Raw genomic sequence first — 18,886 nt, forward strand, 5'->3', positions numbered from 1 at the left:
CATGCACTGAGTGGGTGCTCTCAGGGAGGGGCCGTCCTGAGAAGGAGGCACCCAGGAGAAGGGAGACTCGGGGGGCTCCTGGAGCATCCACCTCCCTGCACACACACCCGGACTTCCAAGGCTCCCCCTGACCGCCCGCCCAGCTCCGTCTCTCTCAGCACCCTGGACAGCAGCCCCTGTGGCGCACACCTCGGGGGTCTCATCGGAGATGACATAGAGCTCCTGCTCGCTGATCCAGGCCTCGGCCTCGCCCGCGTCCAGGTAGTACTGCTGCGCCTCGTGGGCGTCGCGCAGGCGCTGCAGCCGCCCTGCCGCCGCCTGCTGGAGCGTGTCCCAGGAGCCCTGCAGGTGGCCCAGGCGCTCCTCGATGTCCCCGCACTCAATCTCCGCGACCTCCACCAGCTGGCGCCCGCGCTGCAGCACGTCCTCGATGCGTGGCGTGTGGCCCAGGATCTCGTTCTGCAGCGTCTGTGGCCGGGAGGGAGGGCTCAGGGGCAGGGCCTTCCCACCAACACTGGGGAGGCCCTGTCTGCAGTGGCAGGGTCAGGTCTGACACCCTCAGCAACCCCCAACCTCCCTGCTGGAGCAAAGAGGACGATGGTGACAGAACCGCTGATGCTCAGTGTCCCCCAAAGGCCCATGTGTCCAAGGCTGGGGCCCTGATGTCTCATGTTAATGGTGCTAGTGGGGACGGGGCTTTGGGGAAATGATGGCATTGGGTTGGGTTCGGTTGCTCCAGAGGAGGCCCCATGATTGAGTCCTGGTGACTGCATGAGAGGCAGCAGGCTCTCCCCCTGGCCACACGGTGCCCTGTGTGTGGTGGTGCTCTGCAGCAAGAATACCCTTGGGGGGGTGGACCAATGTCCCTGTCCCCTCCCCACCCCGATCTTGGGCCATGAACTTCCAGGACCACGAGCTAGACTAAAGCTCTTTCCTTCATGAGTGGTCTGTGTCAGGTATCTCATTACAGCAATGCAAAGCTGACTGGCGCAGGAACTGTCCAAGACAAGCCTGGGAAGCTGGCATCCGGCAGTGAGGTGAGGCCCTGGGGGCGAGGGGCAGGGCTGCTGCCCCAACCCCAGAGGCAGGGCTCTGGACTGTTTCCCACTCTATCAGACACACTTCTCAGGTGCCTGTGTTGAGCAAGGGAAGGCAATTCTGAAATTCCGGTGTCTTCTGTCAGCAGCTTTGGCTCCACATAAAAGGCCTGTGGACAGCTGCCCCTTGTTCCAAGTGCTGGGTCTTGTTTGTCCTCATTTTTATTTCTCAAGTCTTTTGTGAACTGTGTATTGCTTCCTGGTTGAGCCTTGGGTCACCAAAATGGCCTCCCCCTCCCACCCTGGTGAGGGGCTCATCATCTATATGTGTTAATCACTCCCTGCGTCCCAGAGGGCAAGGCTAGTGGCTTCTCACACACGGGCTCTTGGGCTCTGCAAACCTTGTTTCCTCCTGTCCTAGAACTTGCCCATGGTCTTTAGAACTTTCCAGAAATCAGTCCACATAGGCAGTGCTGTGATGGTCGGCCTTTAAAACATACGCAAAATAGTGACACCCACAAGTCACAAACACTGTTGTGCAATTTCCCACGGTCTCTGCAAGCCATGTGGTCAGCTCTGCTGGCCTCTTAGCTTTCTCTGAAAGCGTAGGACCTCTGCAAGGTACCCTAGAAAGGGATTTCTCTCTCTTTTTAAACAATTGTGTTCTATGTCTCCTGTGCAGGGTGCTTATCCATGGTGCCTTCCTCTGTGTCTCCATTCATTCAAAAGATATTTACTAACATCTTGTCTGTGTGCTAGACCCTGTTCTAGGTACCAGGGACAGTATGGAAACAAGATCAACAAAACACCTGTCTTCCTAAAGCTTGCAGTCTGGTAGAGGAACCAGATGACAACCATGTAAATAAATGAGTGATGAAGGCGGCGCCTCCCTTGCTGGATGCAACAGTGGGAAGAAGAATGGCCCCTGAGCTGCAGGAAGCCCTCTGCAAGATGACATTCAAGAGATGCAGACAGTGAGCGGGAAGTCACCACTCAGAGATCTGGGGAGGAGAGTTCTTGGCAAGTGGGTGGAGCAAGTGCAAAGGCCCTGGGGTGGACATGAGCCTGGCATCCTGAAGACCAGAGAGAAGGCTAGAAGAGCTGGGGTTCTGTGATAGAAGACCAAAGTGATGAAGCATGAGATGTGGAGGTTGGCAGCATCTCTTAACCCTGCTCGCACATCAAATCTGGGAAAACAGATCCGCTTAGGGGTCTACTTGCAGAGATCCTCATGAATTCACTTGAGGTGGGACCTGAGCATTACATACGGTCTCTACAAGGGTGGCCATGTTCTCCTGAGAGGTTGTCCTTTGCTTCCTGGCCAAGGGAACTCCCATCCCTTTTCCCAAAATAGCAACCGCCAGCCACAGTGGTTGAAAACCTTTGGCTGGCCAGACAGAATCAAGGTCTCTAGTGCTGACACTCTCGCTGGCTCATCTCACAGCTGTGGTCCTCCAGACACCGCCTCTGACCAGCTCCTTCCTGGAAGAGAAAGCTGTGGTGTTCGCTGAGCCCAGCTCTCTCTCATCGTCCAGCTGTGGCTCCAGTGTGTGGCTGCTGGGACCTCTGGGAATAGATTCTGTCCACTGGAAGCACTGGGCTCCAGGACACTTTGGAGAAAATCTCTCTGATTTGAACAGGGCGCTTCAAACAGTTTGTGGAAAATGGAATTCAAAGGGAAGTTTATCAGGGGCCAAAAAAGAGTTGAAATCCATGTATGCTTGCATTCAAAACAGGTCATGGAAAACACGTATTATGTAAAAACCAGGCATGGATTCCAACAATTTTTTTTTTTTTGCACCGAAATAAAGTTACCTCTTAATTCCAACTTCCACAGTGTTCTGATCGCCTCTGGGCACAGAGCTGCTGGGCCTCAAAGGTTTGGGCCTGTGAGCCAATGTCAGTGGCAGTTTTGTGGGGAAAAGAAATCGGTCTGCCTTCTGTAATGTCCGTGTGGTCCCTGGGGACATGGTGCTTGTCCCCCGCGATCTAAGTTTCTGGGCTCTCCTTGCTGGCCTAGGGAGCTGACAGGGCAGGAGGAGGAGGAAAGGGTCTGGGACCAGTGGGCATGAAGCCGCTGTGTCCACACCCAGCTGGCTTCTGGGGAGGAATTCAGGTTCCCTCTATAGAGCTGACACCAAGGTGAGCATCTGTCCATGCCCAGGACGCTAACCAGGGCCACAGACGAAGAGAGAGCCAAACAGAGGCTGCACGTCTGCTCCCAGGGCTCAGAGGCTGGGCCTAGGGGCTCCCTAGTGGGGTTTGAGTCCCACAAACACCCTCATGTGTCCAGAGATAAATGGGGTCTATGTTCTTCCAGGACTCCATGTGTGCCGAGCTCAGACCGAGAGGGGCAAGGCCGTGCTAAAGGGAGACAAGCCAGGAGTGAGGGGCCTCCCACTGGGGATGCCACCAAACGCAGAACTCTGAAAGCACCATGAGTCCCAGGCTAGGGCCTCCACGGAGTCCGAGTGGTCCCCAAATCCTGGAGCGTCAGCTTCCTCTCTGCTGTGTGGTCTTCCGGAAATTCCTTCTGCAATCCCCAAAGCCTGCTCTCCCTGCCGTGAGGCTACTCACACAGTGTGGAGACCCCGAAGCTACCATCGGCAATGGTCACGCACCAGTGTTGGTGGGGCTGGGCCTCCCGCTGCCACCCACTGAGCCAGGCAGTGGCAGGAAGGGAGCCAGGGGTGGGGCTGGGGAGCTGAGGCTGGACTCACCTGGTTCTTCTTGATGAACAGCTGCACGGTTTGCAGGTTAGTGCCGTAGTCGGCCGACTGGGCCAGAGGCAGCCTCTCCTCCACCCAGAGCTACAGGGACAAGGAGGCAGGGGTGAGCTGATGGCAATCCTGCTCACATTTCCCCAAGTTCTCACTGTGGCCTAGAAAGAGCTTTCCTGATAGCACATCAAGTCCTTTTTTTTTTTTTTTTTTTTTTTTTTTTTTTTTTTTTGACAGGCAGAGTGGATAGTGAGAGAGAGAAACAGAGAGAAAGGTCTTCCTTTGCCGTTGGTTCACCCTCCAATGGCCACTGCGGCCAGCGCATCATGCTGATCCGAAGGCAGGAGCCAGGTGCTTCTCCTGGTCTCCCTTGCGGGTGCAGGGCCCAAGGACTTGGGCCATTCTCCACTGCCTTCCCAGGCCATAGCAGAGAGCTGGCCTGGAAGAGGGGCAACCAGGATAGAATCCGGCGCCCCAACTGGGACTAGAACCTGGTGTGCTGGCGCCGCAAGGCAGAAGATTAGCCTGTTAAGCCACGGCAGAGCAAGAGAGAGAGCAAGAGAGAGAGAGAAAGGGACAGATACAAAGACATCTGTCATCCCTGGTTCATTTCCCAAATGGCTGCAACAGCCAGGGCTGGACCAGGCTGAAACCAGAGTTCTGGAGCTCCATCCAAGTCTCCCACATGGGTGGCAGGGGCCCAAGTACTTGGGCCATCTTCCACCTGCTTCCCAGAGACATCAGCAGGAGGCTGGATTGGAAGTGGAGCAGCCAGGACTTGAACCAGTGCTCTGATAGAGGATGCTGGCATTGCAGGCAGCAGCTTAACTTGCTGTACCACAGTGTCTGCCACTGTCCTATCAGGGATTTGTCCCCATTTTATAGATGAGGATATTTTGATACTTTGAACTAAGGTTCCAAATAACCTGCCCCTGGTGGGAAAGTCGGCACCTGTCGCTGTCAGAACCAGCAAGTGGAAGGGGAGTTCACCAGTCAACGAGCATCGGCTTTGCTTTTCTACTTAATGCAATCAGTAAGCAATCCCATGAGATAGGGGGCGGGGCGGGGAGGGGGGGGAGAACCAGCCACCAGCTGCCAAGAATTGCCCTGGACAGCAGCCAGCTACCCTGCTGGCAGCTGGCGGCTCAGCCCCCAGGGGTGGGCAGGGGAGAGGCTGGGGCCCACGCACCGTCTCATCCTCTAAGTCCCTGCTGATCTGCAGCTTCGCTCTGGATGATTCCAGCTGCTTCTTTCTCCTCCCCAGGGGTTCCAGGAGGTCCAGAAACCGCTTCTCGATGCTCAAGTCTGTCTCTCCCGCCTCCTCTCCCAGCGAGGGCACCTCGGCAAACAGCTCCCCCAGCTCCTCCTTGCGCATGTTCACTTGGTCCTCCACCCGCTGAGACACAAGGGTCAGCATCAGTAGCGGCCTTGGCACCTGGGCAGCCTTTCCCCACTCTTTATGTGTCAGGATCCCTCCCCGCCACCAAGGCCTAGGTCAAGCTCAGGCTCCTTGGAGGAGTCTCCCCAGATGCCCTTGTCCATCATTCCCTCCTCTTAGTGCATCCTTTAATCAACCCATCTCCATCCCCGTCCTGTGCACTGTACCGGGGGAGGGACGGCTTATGAGCCTAGAGTCAGCTCTGCGTGACCCAGCTAAGAGGAACACAAGGCATACTTACTTTAAGGTTTTAGGTTTGCGCCCCACAACCCCTCCTATCCTAACATGCCGAGTCTACCACCGGCTCACATGCCTTCAGCTTAGCCAACATCCGGTTGACACTGGTCAGGTCCTTGCCCGGGTCGTCGGACCGCAGCTGCTCCTCCATGGCGTTGATCCACTTGTTGAGGTCAGCGTGCGTCTGCAGGCGCAGATCAGAGCTCCGTGCGGCCGACAGGAGTTGAGTCTTCTCCTTGGTGGTGGCCTGCAGCTTGTCCCAGAGCTGGTGCAATTCCTCCAGCCTCTGGGACACCAGAGGTGCGAACTGGGGCTTCTCTTCCATTAACTGTTTTCCTTCCTGGGGGGTGGGATGGGGTGGGAAGAGAGCTCAACCCCTGGGGCCTCGGTGGGCTCAGATTGCAAGGAGCTCCCTGCTAGGGGGTCAGGAGGGTGAAGAACCTGCATGGAGCTGAGTGTGTGTGTGTGGGGGGGAGCGGACATTTGCAGAGGAGGCAGGGCAGTGAGAGCAGTACTGGGGCAAATGACTCAGGGAGACTTAGCAGCATCCGTTCAGGTGCAGTGCTTGTGGGAGCCTCCCTGTGAGTCCAGCCCTCTCTTGATCTTCCCACAGGCTCTCTGTGCACTGTGCACTCACCTGAGGTGATCTATTGACTAACCGAGTTCTGCCTTAACTGGTTCTCACCTGCATAAAGGTACCAGGCAACTGGGAAAAATGGAACTAAAAGATGAGTTTATTTTGATGCAAAAAAACCCATGGAAAGCCATGCATAGCTTTTTTTCAAATACCCATATTCTGTGAACTTTTTGAAGTTGTATGCATGGATTTTGGAACCAAAATAAACTTACATTTTAGTCCCACTTTTCCTGAAAGTTGATGAAGCCCCTGGTTTGTTTTTCTGTTTGTTTCGGGTGGGTGCAGTGTGATGTGAGTCAGGTCTGGGAATGCAGACTGACCCATTAGAGCCCGTGTTCCGTGGAGTGCTCATAATTGCCAAGACCGCTTCTCGGTTCTTACGTGGTTCTAGGTACTTACTGCTCACTGCCCCGCTGGGTAAGGGCTATCAGCACTGTCACCCTCACATCCCAGGTGAAGAAATGGAGCCCAGGCAGTGAAGGGGTCCAGCTCTGGAGCTGCATCCTTTACCCACCAGGTGGCCTGGCCTTGTGTGGACTCCAGGCCTGCTTCTATGTGGATGGCCATGGCCAAGGCAAGTGGGTGTGATTCCCAGATCTAGCCCCTGCCACACTGACGTGCACAATGGGAAAGCCCAGTACAGAAGGGTCCCCTGGCTCCCCATCTCTGAGGGGTATGAGTGACCACTCTCTGGCAGTTTTGCTCATTGAAATGGTCAGGGCTCAAGGCACCCCTCGGACACTCTGACCAGCTCATGCATTTCTTGTACCCCGGTGGGACAGGGTTAGAGACATGGCAAGGATGATGGGAGACAGAGAATACTGTTGTCCTGGCCCTTGCTGGGGAGCCCTGGACTGCCCACAGGCGCAAGTGACCAGCCTCAAGAAGGCTGCATCAGGAGCTCTGGAGGGTTAGCTACTATGCAGAAAGTTGCTTCGCTGACATGGTCCCTCAGGCTGCAGGCCACAGCTGGTCCCTGGGTGAAGCCCCCACGGACAAGCAGCCTGGGAAGAGCCCCCTGTGCCACCCACGCGCCTCACTCACAGCATCGATGTTGTCCAGCCACCCCTGGTGGGAAGTCAGCTCCGCCACAAAGGCCTGGTGCTTCAGCCATTTGTTGTGAAGGTTGCGGGCTTCGTCGTAGGAGACATCCTGGGACGTCAGCAGCTTGTCATTGATCCAGAGAGTGAGCTGCGGGCAGAAAGTGTGAGTCCGATCACCTCTGTGTGCGGCTCTCTGGCTGGGCAGGACCTACTGGCCTACCCTGACTGCAGAAGGCAGCCAATGGGAGGACGGGAACTGATCTTGCATGGAAGAGAACTAGCCCCATGGATCCAAGCAACTCAACCCACGCCATGTCAGGGCTGAGCGTGTGCAGTGTGGGGCCAGGGGTGACTTCATCCTTGCTCCATGCTGTAGAAGTGAGGGCAGGGCATGGTGTGTTGCATGGACTCAACGAGTGTTTACTGAGTGGATGGAGAAACCCATTGGCAGGAGGGTGAGAAACTGTTAATAAACACAGAGAAAATATTAGTTGAGGAAGAAGCCAAAGGCAGATCCTGTAATTAAAGAGGAGAGGACTGTGATGAGGCTGCAATGTTTCCAAGGCATCCTGGCCCCAACCCAATCCTGGCTCGTGCCAGTGCCGAGGTAGATGAAAATACAGCTGGGCTGCGGGGAAGGGGGTATGAAGTCGCAGCAAGAAGGAAGTCAGGGGATGCTTGGCCCCACGCGGGAGGCGCTGCCCAGGGAGGGACGCTGGCCCCAGGAGGCGAGCAGGTGTGCTGAGCCAGCAGCTCTCCAGCCAGGAGCCTTGCTTAAATCCTGCTTCCTCTCACTCCTTAAGGCTGCGATTCATCTGGGCGCAAGTCAGGCCCAGGAGTCTGCCCTGAGTGGGGCCAGGTCCAGCTCCTTAATGGACAAGGCCACTGCAAAATTGAGACATCTAGAAGTAGATGAATTTCAAGATGGCAACAGCCGGGCCTTAAGCCGACGGCGATAGTCTGCTGGGTCCAGGGCCCTGCAGAGCCCAGGGTGCCATGTGCATGAACGCACGGGATGGACGCCCCTCTAACCAGGGCCAGCTCTAACCAGGGCCTGAAGAGGCTCTAATTCAGAGGGACTGCAAAAGGCTTGTGGAAAGCAGAATTAAAAGATACATTGGGGTGCAAAAAAAAACTACTTGACATCCAGGCTATTTTTCATAGTATGCATTTCCCCTCTCATACCAGTGAAATTCATTTTTTTTGGCACTCAAACCTTAATTCCATTTTCCATGAGCTTCTTGATGCACCCGGGTAGAGAGCGTCCTCAGACCACTTTCTGAGAAACTCAGACTCGCATATGAAATGTTGACTTTTCAGATTTGGAGGAAAAAAATAAAAAACTCAAGAAACCAAAGATTCTAGCACGCGGCCCCGACTCGGGGAATGCCCTGGGCTTCCTGCCCCCCAGAAGGAAGCCTGGCGCGGCCGCCCGCCCACCTCCTTGCAGTTCTGGAGGAAGTTCTGGAGCTCCAGGTTGTCTCTGAGCAGCACCGAGGCCTCCTGAGCCTTCTCGTCATTCTTCCTGTGCCTGGGTGGGGAGCCGAAGACAGAGTTACAACAGGCCAGGCTTGCCATCTGCAACGCCCTCAGGCCCGGCCGGGGGAAGGGAGGTACCTCTCCTCGATCTGCTGCACCTTCTCCTTGATCTTGTCCGAGTACAGGTTCCCCTGGTCCACCAGGCTGTTCCCAGAGTGCACAGGACTCAAGACTTTATCCCGGTTGTTCTCCATGGACAGCAGGAAATCCTCAAACTTCCGGATGCCGGCCTCTGCTGCTTCCAGGGAGTCAGGGGGCTCCAGGTGAGCCAAGACGTATTCCTGTTAAGCAAAGTGTTCAGATGAGGCATGAGGGCCAGCCGAGGTGGCGGCGAGGACACCTGCCAAGTGCTCCAGGGTCAACAGCGCCCTCTGGAGTTGTGGGAGGAAGAGGCGCTACTCCCCAGACCTCGCCCCTTACTCAGGGTGGCCTGGGCACAGCTTGGCAAGAGCCACGTGCAATGGTGACCACTCCTCTAGCCTCTAACTGGTCCAAGAACCAGACAAAGCTTGGAACATGTGGCTGGAAAAGGCACAGTTGGTGGCTATAGGGAGTCTGGTTGCTGTGCAGATGTTTGCAGACTTGTCACTAGGGCTGTTGCTGCCCCAAGAGAGCCCTGTCCCCAGCCTGGAGGGCCTCCCTACCTGGTTGCTGAGGATGGCTTCAGCCTGCTTGGCATCTTTCTGGAACTCCTGGAAGCCCAGGCACTGGGCAAGGGAGTGGCCGCGTCTCTCCCACATCTGGTGCAGGGCATCCCAGCCAGCGTCCAGGCCCTCCAGCCGCTGGCCCAGAAGCAGGTACTCTGGGTCTGTCTGACCTTGGGTCACCTTCTCGCCAGAGGCCTTGACCTGCTGGAAGCTCTCGTGGTGCCCATCGATGTCGCTTTTCATGGCCTGGTGGTGCTGTAGGAGCTGCTCTGCCTCCGGAAGAGACTCGGGCATGTCCTCAGAGGCCACAGCCTTCTGGGCCATGGACAGCCAGGCCTGGAAGTCATCCAGATCCCGCAGGAAGGCCTGCAGCTGGCTGGCCTCCCCCAGCGAGGCCTCCTGGCCCTGCAGGGCTCGCTGCAGGCCCTGCCACAGCTCCTCCACATACTCCTGCCGCCTGCCAATGTCCTCCTTCAGCTCGGGGTGCGACTCCATCAGCCGCTGCGACTCACGCTCCAGGGCACCCACCCGGGCCTGGATGGCGGCCACGTCGCGCTCCAGCCCCGACAGCTTCCGCTGGATGGCGATGACGCCTGCCAGGTCCCGCCCCAGGTCCTTGGTGGACTCCACCACCTTCGTCTTGTCCATGATCCACTTGCTGGTCTCCTCACAGTCCACGCAGTAGTTGTGCACACGGAGGGCGGAGTCCACTGCCTCCCGCCGCTCAGACACCATGCTCTGGAATGCCTGCCACCTGCAGCCCGGGGGGAGACAGAGACCCCCTGTTCCTTAACTCTCCCATGAGTCTTCCCCCAACAAACCTTAAATGCTGAAAGATAAATGATCGACTTAACAAAGGATGGGTGAGCAAGTGTGCCCAAGTTCAAGGTAGACTCAGAGGCAGCTGTCAATCTGCTTTCTCTCAGTAGGGGGCAAGCCAGGATGTGACTGCAAACCCGAGCAAAGGCCCAGGGAGCTGGTGGGTTTCGGGCCAACATGGACTGTCCCCCACTTAGCATAATTTCATCGAGGAGTTTCCCATTTTATAAAAGTACACACTCAGTGCAAACTTTACTTCGGTGATTGGATTTGGATCTTTTCCCAGGCTAGCAACAGGTTATACAATCTTTATTATTATTCTTTTAAAAAAAGATTTCTTTATTTGAAAGGCAGAGTTGAGAGAGTAAGAGGGAGAGACAGAGATAGAAGATCTTCCATCCACTGGTTCACTCCCTAAATGGCTGCAATCAGAGGTGGACTGATTCAAAGCCAGGAGCCAGGAGCTTCTTCTGGGTCTCCCTTGTAGGTATAGAAGCCTAAGAACTTGGACCGTCTTCCACTGCTTTCCCAGGAGCATTAGCAGGGAGCTGGATCTGAAGTGGAGCAGCCGGGACTTGAACAGGTACCCTTAAGGGATGTTGGCACTGCAGGTGGCGGCCTTACCCACGATGTCATGCTGCTAGCTCTGATCCTTTTTTGCAGTGCCAGGCAGCAGCAGTGAAGACGCTCCCTGTGAGCTGCCCAGTCATGCAGGGAACAGCTGACAGGTGCTGTGTCACGTGGCTGAACACGATGTTCAGTGGGTTAGCCATGTTCCAGGCATTTTCTGTTTATGATGGGTTTATTGGGATGTATGAATGGTGGGGTTATCTGCACATACACTCCAGGATCTAGGGTAACCATGCAAATATCCAAGGCTTCATTCCAAGTACCCCAGGACCTGAAAAAATAAATCACCTTAGGTCTAAAACAAAAGGCCTGGGGCTGACGTTGTGGTGTAGTGGGTTAAACTACTACCTGCAATGCCAGCATCCCATATAGATGCCGGTTCAAGACCCAGCTGCTCCATTTCCAATCCAGCTCCCTACTAATGCACTTGGAAAAGCAGCAGATGGCCCAAGTTCTTGGGTCTCTGTACCCATGTGGGGGATCTGGAAGGAGCTCCTGGGTCCTGGGTCCCAGGTCCTGCTTCAGCCTGACCCAGCCCTGGCCATTGTGGCCATTTGGGGAATGAAATAGAGGATGGAAGATCTCTCTCTTTCCATCTCTTCCACCTCTTTATGTAACTCTGCCTTTAAAAAAATAAAATCTTAAAAAAATGAAAAGTAAATAAATAAAAGAGATCTGGTGAAAAGGTGGAGGAAGAAGCCAAGATTATAATTAAAATGGGCCCCATGATTCCAGCCTTCAGGTGCAGGGTTGCCATGGTGCAGGTGTCCTGGGGCTGGGGGTTGGTCTGCAGCACACAATAAGCATCTTTTATTAAAGGTTGCCCATCATTCAGGCAAGACCACGAGGGACACCTCCGCTGGACCCAGGTACCCATTCTGCCACACTGGAATATGCAGAGCACACAAGAAGGCGCTGGAGGGGCTGGTGCTGTGGCACAGTGGGTTAATCCTCCACCTGTAGTGCCAGCATCTCATATGGGCACCAGTTCTAGTCCTGTATGCTCCTCTTCCGATCCAGCTCTCTGCTACAGCCTGGGAAAGCAGTAGAAGATGACCCAAGCACTTGGACCCCTGCAACTGCGTGGGAGACCCGGAAGAAGCTCCTGGCTCCTGGCTTCAGATCAGCCCAGCTCCAGCCGTTGTGGCCCTTTGGGGAGTGAACCAGCAGATGGAAGACCTCACTCTTTGTCTCTCACTCTCATGGTCTGTAACTCTACCTCTCAAAAATAAATAAATAAAATCTCCAAAAAAAGAGAGAGGGTGCTGAATGCTCATTTCCTTGTTGAATCCATCTTTCTGGAATACCTGTGAAGGTCTAAGGCATTGTGTTAGACTTTGGGAGAATGAAGACTTAACCTGACCTTGCCCTGTGGAGTGTATGATTTAGAGAGATATTAAGTTCTCAAGATAACTATAAGATAAAGGACCAGGTCCATGGAACACATAGGCAGAGAGAAGGGAGGAATCGTAAGGAGCCATGGGGGAGGCAGCAGGTGCATGGAGGTCATCTGGGCTGCATCTCAATGAGCTGACCTCCAGTGCCCACACTGCTGTGATCTCTGTCATTTTGTCCTGCCAGTGCCCAGGGGATGCAGGTGGATGGACCAGGCAGGATGCACTGTGTCTGGCCTGAAAGACGGATCTGCAGAGATAAGGAGGAGTCAGTGTGGGAGGGACCAGGAATGCCACTGGAGAAGAGAGTGAACCCAGGCTGTGAAGTTCCTGAGCTTTGGAGAACTCTTTAGAGGCCGAGGAAGAGGAGTTGATCTGAAGGCAATTATGCACTGAGAGGGAGGGGCTCCTGGGAGAGGGTCTGGCTATGCCCAAGGGCAAGAGGCCCCATGATGACTTTCTGGCTTTTCCTGCTTTTGGTGGTCTCCCTGCCGCCACTAATTGGAGGCCACACAGAGAAAACAGGCTGTGGCTTGGGTGCAGCCTGCCTCCCAAGCCCACACGTCCCCCTCCCAAATGAAGCCGACAGAACCACTCTAACTCGCATCACTAAGGCAGCCTCGGGGTCCAGGTTTGGTCCAGGGCCCAAGATTTTCAGAACAATGTTGGCCAAGTGGGACGCACAGTGACAGATGCTCACACATTCATTACGTGTCTGGATGGCTCAGACGTGCCCAGCTTGGCAGAAGCATTCCAGCTGTGCTCCTATTTGCTCACTTACTTTTCATCTATCACACGAACACCATGTGCCTTACCCCAGGCACTGACCTAGGCATGGGGGATTCAACAGGGAAGAGAACAAAGTCCTTGCTTTCACTCCAGTAGGCAAAGACAAATCAATAAGCCAATAATCCAGGCTGGTGCTGTGGCACGGTGGGTTAAGCCATGGTATCCCATATGGGTGCCGGTTGGAGCCCTGGCTGCTCCACTTCCAATTCCAGCTCCCTGCTGTTGCACCTGGGAAAGCAGCAGAGGATGGCCCAAATCCCTGGACCCCTGCCACCCACAGGGGAGACTCAGAAGAAGCTCCTGGCTCCTGCTTTTGGCCTGGTGCAGCCCTGGTCTGCTGTGGCCATTTGGAGAGTGAACCAACGGATGGAAGATCTCTCTTTCACTAAGTTTGTCAAATAAATCTTCGAAGAAATAAGTTGATAATCCATCAAGTGGTTATAACTACAGGGGAAAGGTAAAGCAAGGAGACAGGATGTGGCACTTGGAGTAATCAGCAAGGACCGTGTCCATCAGCTGCCCTGCGGGCTGAGACCTGAACAAAGGGAGTAAACCTGTAGCTTCCTGGGCAAGGTCCTTCTAGATGGACACGCAGGTCCATGGTGTGCAATGTGCTGTGGGCAGTGCACAGACAGAGCCCTTCATTTGCTCAGAGTCTAGTAAGAAAGTCCTTTTTTTTTTTTTTGACAGGCAGAGTGGATAGTGAGAGAGAGAGACAGAGAGAAAGGTCTTCCTTTTTGCCGTTGGTTCACCCTCCAATGGCCGCTGCGGCCGGCACATCTCGCTGATCTGAAGCCAGGAGCCAGGTGCTTCTCCTGGTCTCCCTTGCGGGTGCAGGGCCCAAGCACTTGGGCCATCCTCCACTGCCTTCCCGGGCCATAGCAGAGAGCTGGCCTGGGAGAGGGGCAACCGGGATAGAATCCGGCGCCCCAACTGGGACTAGAACCCGGTGTGCCGGCGCCACAAGGTGGAGGATTAGCCTGTTAAGCCATGGCGCCGGCCGTAAGAAAGTCCTTTAGCAGGGAAGTACAATCCTGTGCCACAGAAGGAGGTGGAGTGTGTAGAAGCCGGTGGTCTTAGCAGATTATTACAGGGGTGAAAAATCCCTGTTGCCTAGAGACATGGTGGCCATGGCACTGTGCTAGGGTGAGGCACTACCGGCATGTTGGCACTGGCATTGGTGCCAGTGTGAATGAATCCACTGCACTACCAGTTGTATAAAGATAGAGCTCACATGATTATGTGCAGGACATAACACTTGATGATGATGAGCAACTATGCTACCGGTGTCTGTTGTTACTATACTACACTTCTGACTCTTATTTTAGCTGTGCTCCTAATTATAAAAAAGTTGCCTGTAAAGCAAGGCAGTGGATGACACTGGCAGGTGCCTCAGACCTCTCCTTCTGCGCCGGCCGATGGCATCAGTTTCTCCTGTGCTCCATTTAATCTCGGGTTGTTTTGTTCATCATGGCCCAGGAGCGATGGGCTGTATCACTTATATATGAGGAGTCCTCAAGGGGCTCATGAAAAATGCACAGGCCAAAATAAACATCTGTTAATTCCCTTTACCCCACCAACTCTGAGAAGCACCTTCTTATACTCCATAGAACCCGGGTATGCAGTAGGCCAGAAGCCATCCGGCTTTATGTAAGTCCATCCTGTGATGTTCACACAGCAATGAAGCTGCCTCACAACACATTTCCCAGAACTTGTCCCCGTCCTTTAGTGATGCATGAGTGCAATTATAGCACAAGGGAGGATACGAAGTTCAAAAACACCACGAAGGCAGGAGAGACGGTTTCTCTTGGGAAACTGGGAAGCAGATGAACTTGGACTGGCCTAAAAGCCGGACAGTGTTTGGAACATGGAGTTGGAGGAAGAGGCACTGATAGGATGGCAGGGGCAGGGAGGCAGGATGTAGTGCAGGGGGAGGAGGATGGTTGTTTTAGCAAACATTTAAAGATCTACACATGGGGGCTGGTGCTGTGGCGTAGTGCCAGCATCCCATATGGGCACCGGTTCAAGTCTTGGCTGCTCCACTTCCCATCCAGCTCTCTGCTATGGCCTGAGAAAGCAGTAGAAGATGGCCCAGGTCCTTGGGCCTCTGTACCCACATGGGAGATCTGGAAGAAGCTCCTGGCTCCAGGCTTTGAATCAACTCAGCTCCAGCTGTTGTGGCCATTTGGGGAGTGAACCAGAGGTTTGGAAGACCTCTCTCTCTGTCTCTCCTTCTCTCTCTCTGTAACTCTACCTTTCAAAATGAATAAATAGATCTTACAAAAAAAAAAAATCTACACACGAGCCAAGACTCAGGGGAGGTGCAGGTGTCTTTGAAGGGCAGGACCAGAATCACTGTACACAGAATTCAAGGAGGCAGACTTCCATTCAATATGGGATCAAATGCTCTAACCAAAAGCTGTACCCCAAGTGGGGTGAGCTGCGTGGTGAGGGAGTGAGCACCTCTCCCTGGCCAGGCTGGGTGAAGTCTCCGGTCGATGTTAAACCTTCTCCCTGTTCCCTGCCACAACTCAGGACAGCAGGCACCTTGGTGATGTCCACCTGGGACGCCACAGCTCAGGGCATGCAAAGATCACCGTTCTCTGCCCACAGCTTGCTTTGCTAAGTTCTTCCTCTCTGGAAATGTCTAGTTTGGATCTGCTCAGGGTTCTCTCAATTTCTACTCCATCATCTCCCTCCCTCCCTCCTTCCCCCTCCCTCTCTCCCTCCCTCTCTCTCTCTCGCACACGCGTGCGCACACACACACACACCCTGTCAGCCCGAAGAGCCAGAGGCATCCTCCTCTGTGTGAACAGCAGGTTCACAACAGAACCTCCAGAACCACATCCCCACCTGTGGATGCTGCAACAATCACCTCCCTTCTGGTGGCCCGCAAGTAGCTTGGTCACCTTTGCCTCCCCCTCTTAAGCCCCCAACAGTGGCCACTGTGCCGATTCTTTTCTTTACAACGGAGTCTTCCCTAAGCCCACCTTCCAGATGGCCTCAGGCAGAGCAAGGCTCAGGCAGAACAGGAGAGAAGAGGCCAGGAAATTGGGGTTGGCGGGGATTGGGGGTGGGGTGGGGGGGTATTGCAAGTGCAGGAATGCAGCCATCTGCAGCATCCTCAAAGCCCCTCCAGGAAGGAACGGGTGATTCCGTCCCCTCTGAAAGCACCACCCCACCCCAAAAGGCCCCTCCAGGCCTGTCGTTGCTCCAACCATGGGGCTTGCTCAAGGCTCCTTGCTAATTCTCTACATTCAAGCCAGCCTCATTATCAACCCTGCATTTTAGCACAGGCAGGAGCATTCTCTTATGGATGGTACTTAAAGAGCTCTCGGAAAGCCGTTTACCGAGCCCAGGATGTCTGGGGAGGTTCCTCTAACTACGGGGACACTCAGAAGGTCCTCTCGGTGTAAATGTATACACCCACTGCCCCCCTACACAGACCCTTCCTCCTTGCTCCTACAGCCCTGGTGGCTAAGAAGGACAGGAACGTTGCGGGCATAAACATGGCCGTGCATGGTGGGAGACCTGAATTTGGGGCCGCCACGCCCCCAGGGGTGCTGCAGGTGCTAAAAGACAGTCCCTCGCAGCCCCACGCCCTACGAACACCCCACCTGGTGTTCAGGTTGTCCTGGTACTGCTTCACTTCACCACTGCGCGGGTGGCCACTCTCCATCAGGCTGTTGGCAGCCAGGTTCACGCCATCGATCTGAGCCTTCAGCGTCTTCATCTCCTGGTCCAGGATGTCGAATCTGATGTGCAAGGGAAAGGAGGGCCGTGGAGACAGCTGCAGACACTGCACCGCCAGCAGCCACCCAGTCTCCCAGCAATCAGCTCTTACTTTCTTCTGCTACCCCCAACCACCCTTGTCCAGGTGAGGGGGAACAAGAAGGCAGATGTGCAGGCACACCCTACTTCTCCAGCGTCATAGTTTAGCATTCTCTGGATCAGGTTAGAAAAAAGCTGGTTATTTCTTACACAGCTCTCTGGCTCCATGGAAGAGTAAAGTGGAGGACGCAAAAAGGTTACAGTAGGGGGTGGTACTGACCATCACAGGACACCTGCCACCCTCCACTGTCCCAGGTGTGGCCCCTAGACCCTTACTCCTTCCACTTGACACCTTAACCCAAGGATGTCCCCCACCCCCAGCCAAGTGCTCCATTGCTGGGTAGGATAAGGGGGTGGGGTCTGTGGTTATGAAGGCCCACGCTGCTGGGGGAAGAGCCTAGGACCCTCAGCAGTGCAGGAGCCTCCCCCCCGACTCCTGGGTGTTTCGGGTGCGAGATGATGCCTAACGGACTGGGGGCATGCTTCTCACCTGGGTGCTGATGGAATCAGAACACCGGAAGTGGGAGTGGCTTCTCAGATCTGGGGTTCACAGACTGGTCTCTGTGGCCCCTCAGGGTTCTGTGAAAGCCAGAGCTAGCAGGGTTCCAGCTTCCCCACCCTGGCCTCCAGAGCAAGAGTCACTTGGGGTTCCACCCACGAAGGGACTTCAAAAGGTCACAGGAAACTGGTGCAGGTTTTGAATCCCATGCCTAGTTTTCCGTAAGGTGGAAACTTTCTGAAGACTTTCCTAGACATAGATTTCAAAATTTGCACCAAAATAAACTCTGAACTCCATTTTCCACGGGCTTTCTGGAAGACCCCCACACCCCTTCTTTGAGAAGAGCCTGTCATAGCTGCAGAGTGACTGGATAACTGGCCTAGAAGAACCTTTGAGGAACCCCAGGCCTCCGGGAGCTCAGGCCACAGGGCCGGAACAGAGCCCTGGACTCCCGCAGCACGGCGTATGCAACCCAGGGCATCCCACGGCCTCACGGGGAGGCCCCAGCTGATCTAAGACTGAGGCCACACCAGCTGGGAGGCAGCGGCGCCCAGGCCTTGGCGTGGCAGGCGAGGAGAAAGGCGAAGACTCTGACCTGTGCTGAACCACCTCCAGGTCCTCCAGGGTGTCTGGGATTTCCATCTGGGCCAGCCATTTCTCCTTCTCGCCCATCCACAGCTGGCAGGCGTCCGTCTCCCCAAACACCGTGTACAGGTCCAGGGCATCCTGCAGCCTCTGTCGGCGCAGGTCCGCCTGCGCCACCACCTGCTGGTAGAGCTCTCGGAGCGCCTGCAGCCGATTGGTCACGTCCGGGGAATCGCGAAACTCTTGGGGGAAGTCCTGGGCCTGCTGCTCCAGGTGCTCCATCACCCCTCGGCTCTCCTCCAGCTCCTCCAGGAAGTCCTTGTGCTTCTTCCCCAGCGCCCTCGTGGCTCCCTCGTCCTGTCCCACGTCTTCGCCCGAGAGCAGCCGGTGAGCGTCTTGCAGCCAGGCCTTCAGGTCATCCGCGTCACCCTGGAACTGGAAGAAGTTCTCGGCGTCTTGGAGGTTCTTCTTGCGGAAGGCCGCCAGCTCCTTCAGCTGCTCCCACTGGGCGGACACCTCCTTGATGCGGGCCTCGATCTGCGGGTGCCCGAACTGCTTGCGCGCAACCATGCTCTCCGCCTCGCGGAAGATCTGCTCCAGGTGCGCGTCCAGCCCGCGGAGCTCGTCCTCGAAGGCCTTGTGCTTGCGCTGCAAGATCAGCACGCTGGTCAGGTCCTTGCCGTAGTCCAGGGAGGAGTAGATCTGCTCCTTCTCCTTGATCCAGCTCTCGGCCTCATCCATCTCCCAGAAGAACTTCCAGAGCCGCTTGGACTGCTCCAGCTGTGCCTTCCGCCCGGCCGCCATGCTGCTCAGCTCCGCGAAGCACTGCTCCAGGTGGCTGACACGGTCCTGGATGACCTGGGGGTCGCAAGGCTGGTACCCTGGTGGCGGTGGGGGGAACAGGAGGAGAGAGGGCAAAGCAGGGGAGGGCTTCGTTTACAGGCAAACTTCAGAGAGGCTGCCGGGTTAGAGCCACATGACCCAGGAGCCGCCGGCTCCCTGGGCTTTGGCCTTGGAGGTGCTCAGACAGCGGGCCAGACC

At 55.4% G+C, this 18,886-nt stretch overlaps 1 protein-coding gene across 1 annotated transcript in view; it reads right to left on the reverse strand.

The window, feature by feature from the left end:
- The window catches only part of SPTB (spectrin beta, erythrocytic), a 76,435-nt gene that overhangs the window by 21,121 nt on the left and 36,428 nt on the right, over positions 1 to 18,886 (reverse strand). Inside the window, exons 13-22 of the mRNA XM_062181783.1 lie at positions 17,856 to 18,726; positions 16,548 to 16,685; positions 9,296 to 10,052; positions 8,730 to 8,932; positions 8,553 to 8,643; positions 7,114 to 7,260; positions 5,509 to 5,772; positions 4,947 to 5,153; positions 3,758 to 3,847; positions 190 to 468 (exon numbers count right to left, since the gene is read on the reverse strand). Of these exons, the coding sequence (XP_062037767.1) occupies positions 190 to 468; positions 3,758 to 3,847; positions 4,947 to 5,153; positions 5,509 to 5,772; positions 7,114 to 7,260; positions 8,553 to 8,643; positions 8,730 to 8,932; positions 9,296 to 10,052; positions 16,548 to 16,685; positions 17,856 to 18,726 (3,047 nt within the window). The remainder of the gene's footprint in view (positions 1 to 189; positions 469 to 3,757; positions 3,848 to 4,946; positions 5,154 to 5,508; positions 5,773 to 7,113; positions 7,261 to 8,552; positions 8,644 to 8,729; positions 8,933 to 9,295; positions 10,053 to 16,547; positions 16,686 to 17,855; positions 18,727 to 18,886) is intronic.

The sequence above is a fragment of the Lepus europaeus genome, chromosome 22 (genome assembly GCF_033115175.1).
Source record: "Lepus europaeus isolate LE1 chromosome 22, mLepTim1.pri, whole genome shotgun sequence".
In the NCBI taxonomy this organism is placed as follows: Eukaryota; Metazoa; Chordata; class Mammalia; order Lagomorpha; family Leporidae; genus Lepus; species Lepus europaeus.